The 16373-nt window shown below is 33.4% G+C and overlaps 1 protein-coding gene across 3 annotated transcripts in view; it reads right to left on the reverse strand.

Annotated features, from left to right (window-relative positions):
* The window catches only part of Fas3 (fasciclin 3), a 241110-nt gene that overhangs the window by 30762 nt on the left and 193975 nt on the right, over window positions 1–16373 (reverse strand). For all 3 annotated transcript variants that reach the window (XM_088277480.1, XM_088277479.1, XM_088277481.1), the window contains exons 6-10: window positions 14643–14777; window positions 12309–12506; window positions 10437–10624; window positions 8549–8690; window positions 3588–3701 (exon numbers count right to left, since the gene is read on the reverse strand). In XM_088277480.1, coding sequence (XP_088133606.1) covers window positions 3588–3701; window positions 8549–8690; window positions 10437–10624; window positions 12309–12506; window positions 14643–14777 — 777 coding nt within the window. The remainder of the gene's footprint in view (window positions 1–3587; window positions 3702–8548; window positions 8691–10436; window positions 10625–12308; window positions 12507–14642; window positions 14778–16373) is intronic.

The following is a 16373-nucleotide window of genomic DNA, read 5'->3' on the forward strand; positions in this document are numbered from 1 at the left end:
GGAATCGAACCTGGGACCTCTAGAACGGCAGCCAAGCATGCTGACCATTACATTACAGAGGCGAACAAATTTTTTTTGAATTTGTATACCTCAAAAAAAAACTACTAAATGAATGTATAGAATAAAAAAGAAATCACAGAAAATGGATTTAACCAGTTTAGAAAAAATCCTTGAACTCATTTTTTTTTAAACAAGAAGTGGCATATTAAAATGAAATTAAAAGTTTGTTAATTAAAAATACAAGAATATTAAAGAACAAAAATGAGAAATACCCAAAACTTAAAAGAAAGATTAAAATTCAAAAGTTTTTTTTCATACATAAAAGTTTTCATACGTACAGGCAAATATCTAAGCATTCCATACAATAATAGTAAGATGTCTAACGATGCCAAGGGAATTTGGTTCTACGGGTAGAGCACAGTTAGTTCTGAATTGCTTGCATACATACACATGTAGTATCATTAAAAATACATGAAAAGATCAAGATTACAAGAAAAAGATGCGAAAAATAAAATTTTAATAAAAAACTAAATTAAATTAGAAATGTCGTAATATGTATTTGTGGTTAGTGTCTATTTTATATAAAAAATATTCTAATATCAAAAAATTACAATTTGTATACTCAAGATAAAAAACGAGTATTATAAATTGAAGAAATTTATTTTTATAATAACAAAAATAAATAGTTCAATTACCCATGTCATTCTAAATGGCACTAGGTATTTAAATAGTCAAGTTGCTAAGTCATTTTAAATATTACTACATAATTCAATAGTCTAGTTGCTATGTCATTCTAAATATTACTTCACAATTAAATAGTCTAGTTAATATGTCATTCTAAATAGTACTACATAACTAATTAGGCCAGTTGCTATGTCATTCTAAATATTAATTCACATTTAAAAAGTCCAGTTGCTATATCATACTAAATAGCATTGATCAAATAGTCCAGTTGCTATGTCATTCTAAATATTACTTCACAATGTAATAGCCCAGTTGCTATGCCATACTAAATATGACTTCACAATTAAATAGTCCAGTTGCCAAGTCATACAAAATGGCACTTCATAGTCCAGTTGCTATATCATACTAAATAGCATTGATGAAATAGTCCAGTTGCTATATCATTCTAAATAGCATTGATCAAATAGTCCAGTTGCTCTATCATTCTAAATACGACTTCACAATTAAATAGTCCAGTTGTCAAGTCATACAAAATGGTACTTCATAGTCCAGTTACTATATCATACTAAATAGCGTTGATCAAATAGTCCAGTTGCTATGTCATTCTAAATATTACTCCACAATTAAATAGTCCAGTTGCTATTACATTCTAAATATGACTTCACAATTGAATAGTAAAGTTGCCAAGTCAAACAAAATGGTACTTCATAGTCCAGTTCCTATATCATACTAAATAGCATTGATCAAATAGTCCAGTTGCTATGTCATACTAAAAAGCATTTATCAAATAGTCCAGTAATGATGTCATTATAAGAAATACAAAAAGGCCATTCACTGTATTATTTTATTTTTTATAGCATTAATTCAATAAAGCAACCTTTTTGGCATTGTTAGTCACTGATAGTCCAAATTTAGATTTTCAATAAATGTTTTGATGGAAAAAATATTAAAGCATTTGAAGTATAATAAATATTAAAGTATGAATTAAATGTGTTTTTCAGTCTTTGCGTGTTTTTAAAAATGTTTTTGTTCAAAATCTTGTTGGGATTTTCGGGGTTGTACTGTAATTTGCTTAAGACTATAATGTTATTTTAGGAACCATATCGGTCACTCCTTTCAACAACGTCATATATAAAAAACTTGATTTTTCAGGAGACTGTTTTTGAAATTTAAAAAAAATAATCAAATGTATTAAAAATAAATATCAAGCCACTTATTGAACTTTTTACTGTGTAACAGATCTTTTCAGGTAAAACATGAATGTTTACTATATTTAAATAATAATAAAACAATACATTTTCTTCAAAAAGCCAAAACAACACTTTATGCCCTGTAGCGGGTAAATATTAAGTTAAAAATATGCAGCTTTTGCTGGGATATGGTACATTTTCTGGGCATTCCGAAAACATACACAACTGAAAATTGTCGGTTTTTGATATATGAGGTTGTTGAAAGGAGTGAGCGATATGAAAAAAACTGCTTGAATAATAGTATATATATAGGGACCTTCAATGTTTATATTTTTTAAGGTAAAAATAAAATGAATGAATGAAATAAGCACTATGGATGAAATTGTATACTTAAATAAAACTAGTAAATTTATACCATAACCAAATCATAACATTCAAAATAATTTAAAAATAAACTTATCCATATAAAATAAATTTTAAATACAGCAAAAATATTTTTGATACAATAGGGCTGGGTTGTCACAAATTGGTGTTTATTAAAGTGGTATTACACAAAGTGAACGATGAATGATAAGGAGAGTGTTATATTACCATACCACAAAGTTAACAATGCTTTTAGTATGCAAAATATATTCAATATTGTTGCTGTATTTAATTAATTAAATATATCATTTTCAGAAATAAAAGATTTTTTGTTTTGATCCACTCACATTTTTATTAACTAACTAGTTTCGGCAACATCCTGTTGCCTTCTTTAGGGTTTAATTTATGACTAAACATATATATATATATATATATATATATATATATATATATATATATATATATATATATATATATATATATATATATATATATATATATAATTATCAATTAAATATATGTGATTTTTTTCACTCTAATATTTATTCCATATTACCCTGGACTGGTACCTGGAGGTAAGCGGAAGTCTAATCACCTTTCCTTCATGTGTAAACGATCAAGATAATACTGCGTTTGTATAATGCAGTGCCCTATGCACCATTGGGGTGCGGATAAGGGTTTAAAATATATACATATATATATATATATATATATATATATATATATATATATATATATATATATATATATATATATATATATATATATATATTTATAATTATCAATTAAATATATGTGATTTTTTTCACTCTAATATTTATTCCATATTACCCTGGACTGGTACCTGGAGGTAAGCGGAAGTCTAATCACCTTTCCTTCATGTGTAAACGATCAAGATAATACTGCGTTTGTATGATGCAGTGCCCTATGCACCATTGGGGTGCGGATAAGGGTTTGAAATATATATATATATATATATATATATATATATATATATATATATATATATATATATATATATATATATATATATATATATATATATATATATATATATATATATATATATATATATATATATATATATATATATATATATATATATATATAAAAGAACATAATAACTTGTACACTGTTCCTTTTATACTTATATGTTTAGTCATGAATTAAACCCTGAAGAGGGCAACAGGTTGTTGCCGAAACTAGTTGGTTAATAAAAATGTGAGTGGATCAAAACACAAAGTATTTTATTTCTCAAAATAATATATCAATATGATCCACAAAGTTAATGCTTTCAATATTCAAAACATAAATTAATTAAAGTTTGAAATTTAAAATGATGTCACTCACCTCCGAAACACCACCTGTTGGTCGCTTTCGCAAATATGATCAGGAAAACAGCGATGAGTACTATCAGCACAGCTACCACAATTCCAATCACGGATCCAACACCCAAATCCACACCTATAAAGACATAAATCAAATTAACATACAACATTTTGAGTGTGTCCAAATACTTGTTCACAAAATCTGGATTATCTCCGATTACAGGAGTTATTTTCATATTATTTTTTGACATCTCATCAAAGATGAAGAAGAATATGGAAGTCTGGGCATTTTCTGCTTAATAAAAAGCTTCTTTACATCTCATCAATAGATGTCTCTAGTGAAGTTCTAGTGATTCAAGAATAATGTTTCGAAATTGGTTCATATATATAGAACTTCCAAGAATTTGAATAGTGTGGTTGTCAAAGAGTCAAAAAGTCTGGGCATTTGCAGAGTAATAATATAAGAGTTTTCGCTTAGTAAAAAGCTTCTTTACATCTCACCAATAGATGTCTCTAGTGAAGTTCTAGTGATTCAAGAATAATGTTTCGAAATTGGTTCATATATATAGAACTTCAAAGAATTTGAGTAGTGTGGTTGTCAAAGAGTCAAAAAGTCTGGGCATTTGCAGAGTAATAATATAAGAGTTTCCGCTTAATAAAAAGCTTCTTTACATCTCACCAATACGGCTGTCCAAACTCAAAACACAGTAAGGGACATTTTTTTTGTAGTACGTTTTTGGACTGAGTCTACTTAGTCCAAAAATGCAAAAAAACATACTACAGAAAAAATGTCCCTTACTGTGTTTTAAGTTTGGACTATAAGATGTCTCTAGTGAAGTTCTAGTGATTCAAGAACAAGGTTTCCAAATTGGTTCATATATATAGAACTTAAAAGTGAAAAGGATATTTTCTGGCGTTTCTCATGTATGTGATTAAAATCCAGGATTCGGACCTCACAAACTAATTATAGAGTTTCTGCTCAAATAAAAGCTTCTTTACATCTCACCAATAGATGTCTCTAGAAAAGTTCTAGTGATTCAAGGACAGTTTTTTTTTAAAATTACCTAACGTCCAAGTGACTCTGAAATTTTGCTACGGCTTATGCAACACCGCTTATCATGACCCTACTCAGGCTTCAACTTTTTAAGTTACATAGCCTATGCCTACTCGTGAGTGGATTTACTCCTCATGTTTGAAGTTACAATAATTTCATGTAATTCATGAGTGAATATTCTAGGCTAAAACACTCGCTTCAAGAACAGTGTTTCGAAATTGGTTCGTATATATAGAACTTCCAAGAATTTGAGTAGTGTGGTTGTCAATAATGGGTAGAATCGGTGAATGTTACACGTGTGTAAAGTGATCACTTAAACCGGCCTATGACGGTCGTCAGCCCCGTAAATGCCCCGACTTCAATATTCTTCTTCATCTTTGATGAGATGTCCAAACATAATATAAAATTAACATATATTACGGATATTCAATGTCCGGAAGTCAAGCATGTAGTTGGAAAAATAAGGATGAAAGTAGACTGAATGCAGTCGGAATGCCATCTCTCAGTGCACTTATGTGCAAAGGCAAATAGCCGCAAGTTAAAAACAGTAGTTTTGAGATAAACTAGTTTAAAATTTACTTAAAGTGATGCTTTTTGCCAACACAGTCGCTCACTCCTTTTGAGAACGTCATAAATCAAAAATCGACAATTTTCAGTTGTGCATGTTTTTGGAATGACCATAAAATGTACTATATCCCAGTAAAAGTGGCATATTTTAAACTAAATATTTACCCGCTACAGGGCAAAAAGTGTTGTTTTTGCATTTTGAAGAAAAGGTATTGTTTTATTATTTTTTGAAATATACTAAAAAAAATTTAAATGGAGAAATACATTCAGGTTTTACGTAAAAAGATCTGTTGCACAATAAAAAGTTCAATAATTGGCTTGATATTTATTTTTAATGCATTTAATTCAATTTTTAAACTTTAAAAAGGATCTCCAGAAAAATCAAGTTTTTTGATTTATGACGTTGTTGAAAGGAGTGAGCTAAGTGTGTGCAGTCGCCTTTGTATCAATCTCATAAGGATTGCGTTTTATAACATACACATTCCCTGCGGACACCCCTGCCCTGTTTCTCTAGCGGGCGCTTGGGGTCATAGTTCACATTGTTAGAATTATTGCGTCGAAACACTATGCTTATCTTAAATTTTCGGCCGGTTATAACCATGAAATGAAATAAAACCAATATTTTAAAAAAAAATATTCTAATACTCTTTAAAAAAGGCATTCACCATGCATAATAGTTTAATCTATGCGTATAAAATTAGAAATATAACTATGGAAATACATACCGTAGAACGGGGCTACTTGAACTTTGATGTGTTACTTGAACCCAGTACAAAAAAAGTTTTAAATCTGTATTTGGTCTACAATAATGAACGTATCGACATGATTCATTGTGTCCCTGACAGGTGACACTTATTGTCACGATACTTCGATCGATACCACGATCTAATTTTTTTTGTACTGAGCTCAAGTAACACATCTAAGTTCGAGTAGCCCCGTTCTACGGTACATGATATTACTAAAATTAAAAAAAAAAATATTTTCAGCTAATGACAGTCAAATAATCAAAATAAAGGATTACACAAACAGTATCAATCTATCTTCTAGGTTGTAACAGGCATCAATAGTAAGGTAGAGGAAAGGCAATTGGGATGGTATGGGCACATAGGACGCAGAGAACCTGATCATATTGTGAACCAGGCAATCGCCATGGATCTTCCTCGAAAGACATCTAGAGGAAGACCACAGAATTCATGGATGCTGCAGAGAGATAACATGATTCGAAGGCATGGCCTAGGTGACGTTGTCCATGACAGAAGGACCTACAACCTGAGGACGAGGAGAGCTGACCCCAGCAGTCTACAAAGACGATAAGTTGGGATGGAACCAGGAATAATGGAACCAGGAGGATATATATATATATATATATATATATATATATATATATATATATATATATATATATACATATGATAGTTCACAATATTTTTCTATCTATCAGATTCTCTTGTGTATTCAGTGTGACGCATGTGACATCTGGTGGTAGATTTGCGCGATCTGCTTTACCGACTGTCACAATACTGAAAGTCAGTACTATATGTAGGTACTTAATAAAATCTATAGGTAGGTACCTAGGTATTTAATTACACATATACATATATATATATATATTTATAATTTTAAACTATTGGACCGATAGATTGACATTTATTCATAGCTAGACTACTTATTTATCTAGAAGGCAATGCAACTACCTATCTGAGATAAATGTAATACTTTTATACCATTCGCTTACAGCTAGTTATAATATTATGGTAAAGGGTAGCACAATTTAACACTTAGAAAATGACAAACAGCTATTCAGAATAAAATACGCAATTCCTGTATGAAAATCTTACCATAAAATTTAAACGTCATCTTCCCTGATAGAAAAAGTGCCAGAAAATCCACTGTGACAATATTGAGACAAAGAATTATAAATTAATAAATATATTAAATATATAAATAAAACCCTTATCCGCACCCCAATGGTGCATAGGGCACTGCTTCATATAAACGCAGTGTTATCTTGATCGTTTACACATAAAGGAAAGGTGATCAGCCCTCCGCTTCAGGTACCAGTCCAGGGTAATATTGAATAAATATTACAGTGAAAAACTCACTTATATTTATTTGACCCCCCCCTGGGAATCGAACCCGGGACCTCCAGAACGGTAGCCGAGCGTGCTGACCATTACACTAAGGAGGCGGACATATATTAATTGATTAAATAATAAAACACTTGTTTTTTACTACTTATTATTAAAATGATAAGGTAATTCCACAAATTATAATTTCACATGTATTGTTGATAAAATTAAGAAATATCGTAAAAATTACGCAATATCGACGTGCCCTACGTAAAGTGCTCTAACTACATTTTTGTCAATTTTGAGATATTTGGTGAACGTTATCAACAGGTTTTTTTTTTATAAATACGCCTAGTTTTCAGGCGTATAAGACGCTATCTACATGGAATTTTCGAAATGAACTGAACCCCTAAAACACTTACTACTTAATTTTGACAATGCATAAATTTTTAAAACGATTTAATACATTATTTTATCGTGTTTTTTAATGTAAAGTACTAGTTTAGAATTTCAGATAAAACCGTTAATTAATAAAAAAGAATACGTTGATCTATCTATCATCTTCTAAGCTCTCTCCTGTAAAGGACAGATTTGCAGATAGAGTACTTAACGTAGGGGCCGTCGGTATGTTGTAACCATATATTTCAATAACCTTCCAATAAATTATAAAAAAAGATAAAGAAGAAGAATAAATTAAATACCCTTTATATGTGTTAAAATAAAAAAAATTATAAAAAGGCATTAATTGTGATACAATAAGCACTGAGTGGAAGTCCCTGTCCAAGTACAAGAGTTTAGTCTCTTTATTGGAGAGGGACAGTGTAGGATATCGCTCACTCCTTTCAACAACATCATACATCAAAAATCGAATATATTCGGTTGTTTATGATTTTTGAATGGCCAGAAAATGTACTATATCCCAGCAAAAGTGGCATATTTTTAATATAATATTTACCCGCTACAGGGCAGAAAATGTTATTTTTGCATTTTGAAGAAAAGGTTTTGTTTAATTATTTTTTTAAATATACTAAATATTTTTCAGGTGAAGAAAAAATATTCAGGTTTTACCTAAAAAGATCTGTTGCACAGTAAAAAGTTAAATAAGTGGCTTGATATTTATTTTTAATACATTGTATTTTATGTTTGAACTTTAAAAACGTTCTCCTGAAAAATCAAGTTTTTTGATTTATGACGTTCTTGAAAGGAGTGAGTGATATGTACAAATAAATGTATACAATTTTTTTTTTAAAGTCTCTTATTTATAGGTAATGGGTTTGAAGGAAATGAAGTTACCTTGTGGTTCATCCATGGTGCTGATCCGGACCCGGTATTCCGTGAGTCCCTGGTCGTTGTACGCCTTCAGCAGGAACTCCCTCTCGGTGTCTTCCCGGGTGACTCCGGCTATCCGGAGAGTAGCGTTGTAAGTCCCGTTACCCTGGAATGCAGAAATAAAATCAATTAAAGAAGATATATCAACATAAATTGTAGTCATTTATTTAAATCACAATTTTAAACATATCGCTCACCCCTTTCAAGAACGTCATAAATAAAAAAAACAATTTTTCAGGAGAACGTTTTTAAAGTTTAAAAATATATTACAATGTATTAAAAATAAATATCAAGCCACTTATTGAACTTTTTACTTTGCAACAGATTGACCTTGTTAGGTAAAACCTGAAGGTTTTTTCTCCATTTGAAAAATATTTAAAAACATACATTAAACTTTTCTTCAAAATGCAAAAACAACACTTTCTGCCCTGTGGCGGACAAATATTAAGTTAAAAATATGCCTCTTTTGCTGGGATATAGTACATTTTCTGGGCATTCCGAAAACATGCACAACTGAAAATTGACAAATTTTGATTTATGACGTTATTGAAAGGAGTGAGCGATATTTAAAAAAAATATTTTGCAAAGACCCACCAAGCCACCTTGTGTGTCTTGTCGGTGGAGTTCTTTTTGAATACGTTTTATATTTTATTTTATTCACCAACGATTTATTTTTATTTACAATATTTTGAGTGATTATCTTAATCACAAGCGTTATCGATAAAATGAAGAAAGGTGTAAATTTTATAAAGTAAAACTACTTTTATATATTTTGAATATTTAAAGCATTAATTTTGTGGATCATTGTAATATATTATTTGGAGATATAAAATGACTTTGTTTTTTGATCCACTCACATTTTTATTAAAAACCAACTAGTTTCGGCAACAACCTGTTGCCCTCTTCAGGGTTTGTAGTAATAAATATTGCTATTGTTATACTCAAAGTAATGATAGTGATGATGGAATTAGAATGTTTACCAATAGGAGGACACTGTTTTTCAGGCTGAAATGAGCGCAATCATGAAGTGAACATGAACCTATACCGATCATACTATGACAAAAAGATCTACATCCTCTCGGACAGCCAGGAGGCGCTTAAGGCCCTAGGCTCCGTTGAGATAAGATCTAAACTAACCTGTGTATGCAAAGAGGCTCTAAACCGCCTGGGCAAGAGAAACGCGGTAAGGCTGGTTTGGGTGCCCGGGTATTGTGGTGTCATGGGCAACGAGGCTGCCGATAAACTTGCAAGAACTGGTGCTGAGAGGCCACCAATGGGCCCTGAGCCCATATGCGGACTGACACTCAGCACTATCAAGTTTAGTCTGAAAAACTGGGCCGTGCACAAGAGCCAAGAGATCTGGTCCAACAGCTCAGGGATGAAACACGCAAAGGAACTGATCACGCGGTACTCACGGTAATTCACCACAGAAGCTATAAAGCTTAGCAAAAAACAAATGAGGATCCTAACCAGGACCTTGACAGGACACTGCAGACTGAGGAAACACATGACAAAAATCTCACTTCATGACTCCCCAGTATGCAGATTTTGTATGGAGGATAGCGAAATGCCAATCCACATTCTTTACAATTGCGACGCACTCGCTCACAAACAAAGTCACATCTTTGGAGGACCTCTACTGGACTCCGAGAAGGTGAAGCTCCTACCACCAAGACAGGTCGTGAATTACATGACTCATGTAGGTCTTGGCAGTGAGCTGTAATACAGAGGGAGGTCACAATAGACCTAATATGGTCGCAGTGACATATAGGGTTGCAAGATCCCTTGACGCTAAAAAAAAAAATTAACAAAAAATGTCAGCATTAAAACGGCTAAGCAAGTGGATCCTTACCAGAGGTATGGCGTTGGTTGCCTCGTACCGCTCCGAGTTGTCCACGGAACCTCCCTGCAAGGACTGGCCGTTGAAGATCCACTCCAGCCTCGGAGGCGGATGAGCCTGGATGGTGACATTCACCAGACCAGTCTCTCCCATCTTGATGCCGAAAATCCAAATGGGATCCTCACGAGGATACGGCAGGTCTGGAATGGAGGGATCAGAGTCAATAACATACAGTACATTCCGGATTTTTCGGGCCGGATGATGAAAAAATCCTGTATAAGCGATTTCCCGGTTCATTCAGATGAATGCCACAAAAAAAATTAAAACAAAGATATGTCATATTATTTTTTGACATCTCATCAAAGAATAAGAAGAATATGGAAGTCTGGGCATTTACGGGGCTGACGACCGTCATTGGCTGGTTTAAGTAATCACTTTACACACAAATAACGTTCACCAATTCTATCCATTATTGAATATACTATTGAACCATACTATTTAATTTTTTGTTGTTGTTTGAATTACCTAATGTCCAAGTGACTGAAATCTAGCTACGGCTTATGCAACACCGTTTATCATGTCCCTAATCAGGCTTCAACTTTATAAGTTTCATAGCCTATGCCTACTCGTGAGTGGATTTACTCTTTATGTTTAAAGTTACCATAATTTCATGTAATTCATGAGTGAAAATTCTAGGCAAAAACACTCGCTCCATACTATTCAAATTTTTGGAAGTTGTAAATATATGAACCGATTTCGAAACGTCGTTCTCGAATCATTAGAACTTCACTAGAGACATCTATTAGTGAGATGAAAAGAAGCTTTTTATTGAGCAGAAACTCTTTTATTAGTATGTGAGGTCCGAATCCTGGATTATAATCACACAATGCCCAGACTTCCATATTCTTCTTCATCTTTGATGAGATGTCAAAAAATAATATGAAAATAACTCCTGTAATTGGAGATAATCCAGATTTTGTGAACAAGTATTTGGACACACTCAAAATGTTGTAAACAAAGATATGTGATTATAATCCAGGATTCGGACCTCACATACAAATAAAATAGTTTTTGCTCGATAAAAAAAAAGTTTCTTCATCTCACCAATAGATGTCTTTAGTGAAAATTCTAGTGATTCAAGTAAAATGTTTCGAAATTGGATCATGTATATATAACTTTCAAAATTTGAGTAGTGTGGTTGTCAATCATAGGTAGAATTGGCGAATTTTACACGTGTGAAAAAGTGAACATTTAAACCAGCCTATGACGGTCGTAAATATGACCCCATAAATGCCCAGACTTCCATATTCTTCTTTGTCTACCGTGTTGAGAGTCAATATGGTGCCAAGAACTCACATGTAAAGAAGATTGTAATCAAAGGGTACATATACAATTTGAGTAGTGTGGTTGTCAATCATGGGTAGAATGGTGAATGTCACAAGTCATAAAGTGGTCATTTAAACAACTCTATGACATATCGTAAGCCCCGCAAATACCCAGACATACATCATAGTCGTACAGGAGAAAGTGACCAACTGACAAAACGTAAAATGTTCAGGAGGGCCGTTTAAGTCACTTTTACTTGGCAAAAAAATAAACTTCAATGCTGTTAGTCATTTTTTTACATCTAATATATTATACTTCCAAGTTTAAAATCCTTTGGGATATATTTCTGGGCAATATTAAGCTAGTAAGACATCAAGTAGTCAATGATCACGTTTTTGTAAAAAACGCACTTGGTCACTTTCTCCTGTGAGACTACGACATATTCTTTATTCATCTATTTTGAGATGTTAATATGAAAAATAACTGCTATAATTGGAGATAATCCAGATTTGTGAACAAGTATTTGAAAACACTCAAAATGTTGTAAGAAGTAGTTACATTTGACGCTCAGTTGCATCTGAGCCACGCTGTTCCGCGGGTCCAGAGCCGGGTGTTCAGCCACGCAGCGGAGAGTCTTGCCATTGTCGGTCATCAGGAGGCGCCTGGTCAAGTTCTGCGCGCTGGAGTCCAGGTCCATAGAGTTGGGGATGTGGTAGATGGAGGGCTGGTGCAGGCCTTCCATCAGTGGCATCTCGCCTGCAAAACAGGATACATATCAATACTGAACTAATAAGTAATTGTAACAAATCGCTCACTCCTTTCAAGAACGTCATAAATCAAAAAACTTGATTTTTCAGGAGAGCGTTTTTAAAGTTTAAAAATATAACACAATGTATAAAAAATAAATGTCAAGCCACTTATTGAAATTTTTACTGTGCAACACATCTTTTTAGTTAAACCTCAAGGTTTTTTCTCCATTTGAAAAATATTTAATACATTTAAAAAAATAATTAAAAAATACCTTTTCTTCAAAATGCAAAAACAACACTTTCTGCCCTGTAGCGGGTAAATATTAAGTTAAAAATATGCTTCTTTTGCTGGGAAATAGTACATTTTCTGGGCATTCTGAAAACATCCACAACTGAAAATTGTCGATTTTTGATTTATGACGTTCTTGAAAGGAGTGAGCGAAATGTGGATAAGTTGGCGACTAATTGGAAAAATAATGTAACAGCAAGCCACTCACTTAGAGTTTCAGTAAGTAATACATTGCTCAAACAAATTGACTTATCTGGGAGATTAATGTGACGGGTTGTGGTCCCGTGGTTAGCGTCACAAACTTTTAAGTCAGAGTTTCTCGGCTCGAACACACTCTACCACAATTTGATACCTATTTCTAATAATGAGCCGCTTAGGCTAACAGAAATAGTATGAAATTTAAATATTTGTGTATATAATAAAAATACAAATATTTCTCTTTTTTTAAATAAAAAACATACGCTACTGTTTTTCATACTGAAATGAGCGCAATCATGGAGCCCATATGAACCTATACTGATCGTATTACAACAAAAAGATCTACATCCTCTCAGACAGCCAGGCGGCGCTTAAGGCCCTAGGCTCCGTTGAGATAAGATCTAAATTAAGTATGAATGACACCGCCTGGGCGAGAAAAATGTGAAAAGGCTGGTTTGGGTACCGGGTCATTGTGGTGTCATGGGCAACAAAGCTGCCGATAAACTTGCAAGAACTGGCGCTGAGCGACCATCAATGGGCCCTGAGCCTATATGCAGACTGACACTCGGCACTATCAAGTTTAGCCTAAAAAACTGAGCCATGGAGAAGAGCCGAAAAATCTGGTCCAACAGCTCAAGGATGAAACACGCAAAAGGAACTGACCATAGGGTACTTGCGGAAATTCACCACAGAAGCTCTAAAGCTTAACAAGAAACTAATCCTAAACAGGACCTTGACAGGACACTGTAGACTGGGGAAACACAAGTCAAAAATTGGACTGCATGACTCTCCAGTCTGCAGATTTTGTATGGAGGATTAGAAGAAGTAATACTTATTTATAATAAATCAAAGTCCAAGTACTAGCGAGTTACTACTGATTATCTTCCATCACTCTTAGTAGGTCAAAGTTACATGTCAAGATTATCTGTAAGGAATGCGGGTATGTTGGCAGCTGTTGGTGACAACAACATAGCCGCAATCGTGTGCATACCCTCATAGTCTGGAAAGCGGATTCTAGATTTCTCTAGAAAACTGTCAATCGTTTATACACATAATGCCTTCCAAAGTTTTGTTTTATCAACTCAATCATATGAATTTATCCATATCATAATAATACCATCCAGCACTTGAAGCATTAAAAATTCAAAGTGATTTGCCCGGAGTTCTATGGCTAATATATTATTAGATTAAAACCAATATTTTTAGCTTTTCCACTTTATTTCTAATAAATAAAGTTGAAAAGCTAAAAATATTGGTTTTAATCTATAATAAATATAATAAAACCCTTATCCGCACCCCAATGGTGCATAGGGCACTGTGTCATATTAACGCAGTGTTATCTTGATCGTTTACACATGAAGGAAAGGTGATCAGCCCTCCGCTTCAGGTGCCAGTCCATGGTAATATTGAATAAATATTACAGTGAAAAAATCACTTATATTTATTTTACCCCCCTTGGGAATCGAACCCGGGACCTCCGGAACGGTAGCCGAGCGTGCTGACCATTACACTACGGAGGCGGATTTAATCAAATAATATAATAAAAATGGAATTCCATCACGAAGTGTCAGTGGATAATATAAATCTATTCTATGGGTAATGCAACCTATAGGCTTATTTCAATAATGAAAAATCTACAAATTACTGTCTACTTGCCTAAATACCAGGATATCTTGGCAGCTGGTCGTCCTTCAGCTACTACACACCGCACTCTGAGCTCATCTCCGATTTTGAACTCAGTCGGGCCTTCCGTTCCCCGGTTGAACTCCATTGTAGGTGGCTGAGGAGATTCTGAAAAAAGACAATTCAAGCTATCATATTTAAATGCAAAATGTGGGGAAAAATGATGAATGATAGATGTTCAAATGGTGATATAAGGAAGAAATACAAGGTTGAGACAAACATTATTTATTAAATGAACACATTGCTTGCGGGAAATGCTGAAAAGCTTCATTTACATACTGTTGGTAGAGAGTGGGAGTCAATATCGCTCACTCCTTTCAAGAACGTCATAAATCAAAAATCGTCAATTTTCAGTTGTGCATGTTTTCGGAATGCCCAGAAAATATACGATATCCCAGCAAAAGAGGCATATTTTAAACTTAATATTTACCCGCTCCAGGGCAGAAAGTGTAGTTTTTGCATTTTGAAGAAAAGGTATTGTTTAATTATTTTCACAAATATTTTTTTTTGGACCCTTATCCGCACCCCAATGGTGCATAGGGCACTGCGTCATATAAAAGCAGTGTTATCTTGATCGTTTACACATGAAGGAAAGGTGATCAGCCCTCCGCTTCAGGTACCAGTCCATGGTAATATTGAATAAATATTACAGTGAAAAAAATCACTTATATTTATTTTACCCCCTTGGGAATCGAACCTGGGACCTTCAGAACGGTAGCCGAGCGTGCTGACCATTACACTACGGAGGCGGACAATATACACAAATATACTAAATATTTTTCAAATGGAGAAAAAACCTTCAGGTTTTACCTAAAAAGATCTGTTGCAAAGTAAAAAGTTCAATAAGTGGCTTAATGTTTATTTTTAATATATTGTATTTTATTTTTAAACTTTGAAAACGTTCTAATGAAAAATAAGGTTTTTGATTTATGACGTTCTTGTAGCGATATGTGTTATATTTGCTTACTTTTGGTAGAGCGCGAGAGACACCAAAAATTATGCGTTTACATTCTTTACTAATCTTTTTTCACAAATTGGAATTTTTTTTCATATAAATCAATCATAATCCAAGACAAGAAAACATGTAAAATCTACCATTATAAAAGCTTTTACTATTTCGACATAGATGGCGTTAGTTAACTCACATGAACTGTGTCACGAATTTGATCAAATCTATGGGCTCATGGGTAATCAATCATGGGTAGAATTGGTGAATGTTACACGTGTGTAAAGTGATCACTTAACCAAGCCTATGACGGTCGTAAGCCTTGTATATTTCCACATATCCGTTTCACCTATGTTGAGATGTCAAAAATGTATGGAAAAAATATTTTTTTTAGCTAATAAAACAAAAATCCACTAAATGATCTATGTACATAATATGCAAGGTAAATAAATAATAATAAAACCCTTATCCGCACCCCAATGGTGCATAGGGCACTGCGTCAAATAATAGCAGTGTTATCTTGATCGTTTACACATGAAGGAAAGGTGATCAACCCTCCGCTTCAGGTACCAGTCCAGGGTAATATTGAATAAATATTACAGTGAAAAAATCACTCATATTAATTTTACCCCCCCTGGGAATCGATACGGGTCCTCCAGAACGGTAGCCGAGCGTGCTGACCATTACACTACGGAGGCGGACAAATACATAATATGCAAGGTAAATAATAAATGTAAACGTCTGAGACATTACTATCT

Source organism: Brachycentrus maculatus, unplaced genomic scaffold, assembly GCF_059751285.1.
Source record: "Brachycentrus maculatus isolate JH-2025_06_01 unplaced genomic scaffold, ASM5975128v1 h1tg000043l, whole genome shotgun sequence".
Classification (NCBI taxonomy): domain Eukaryota; kingdom Metazoa; phylum Arthropoda; class Insecta; order Trichoptera; family Brachycentridae; genus Brachycentrus; species Brachycentrus maculatus.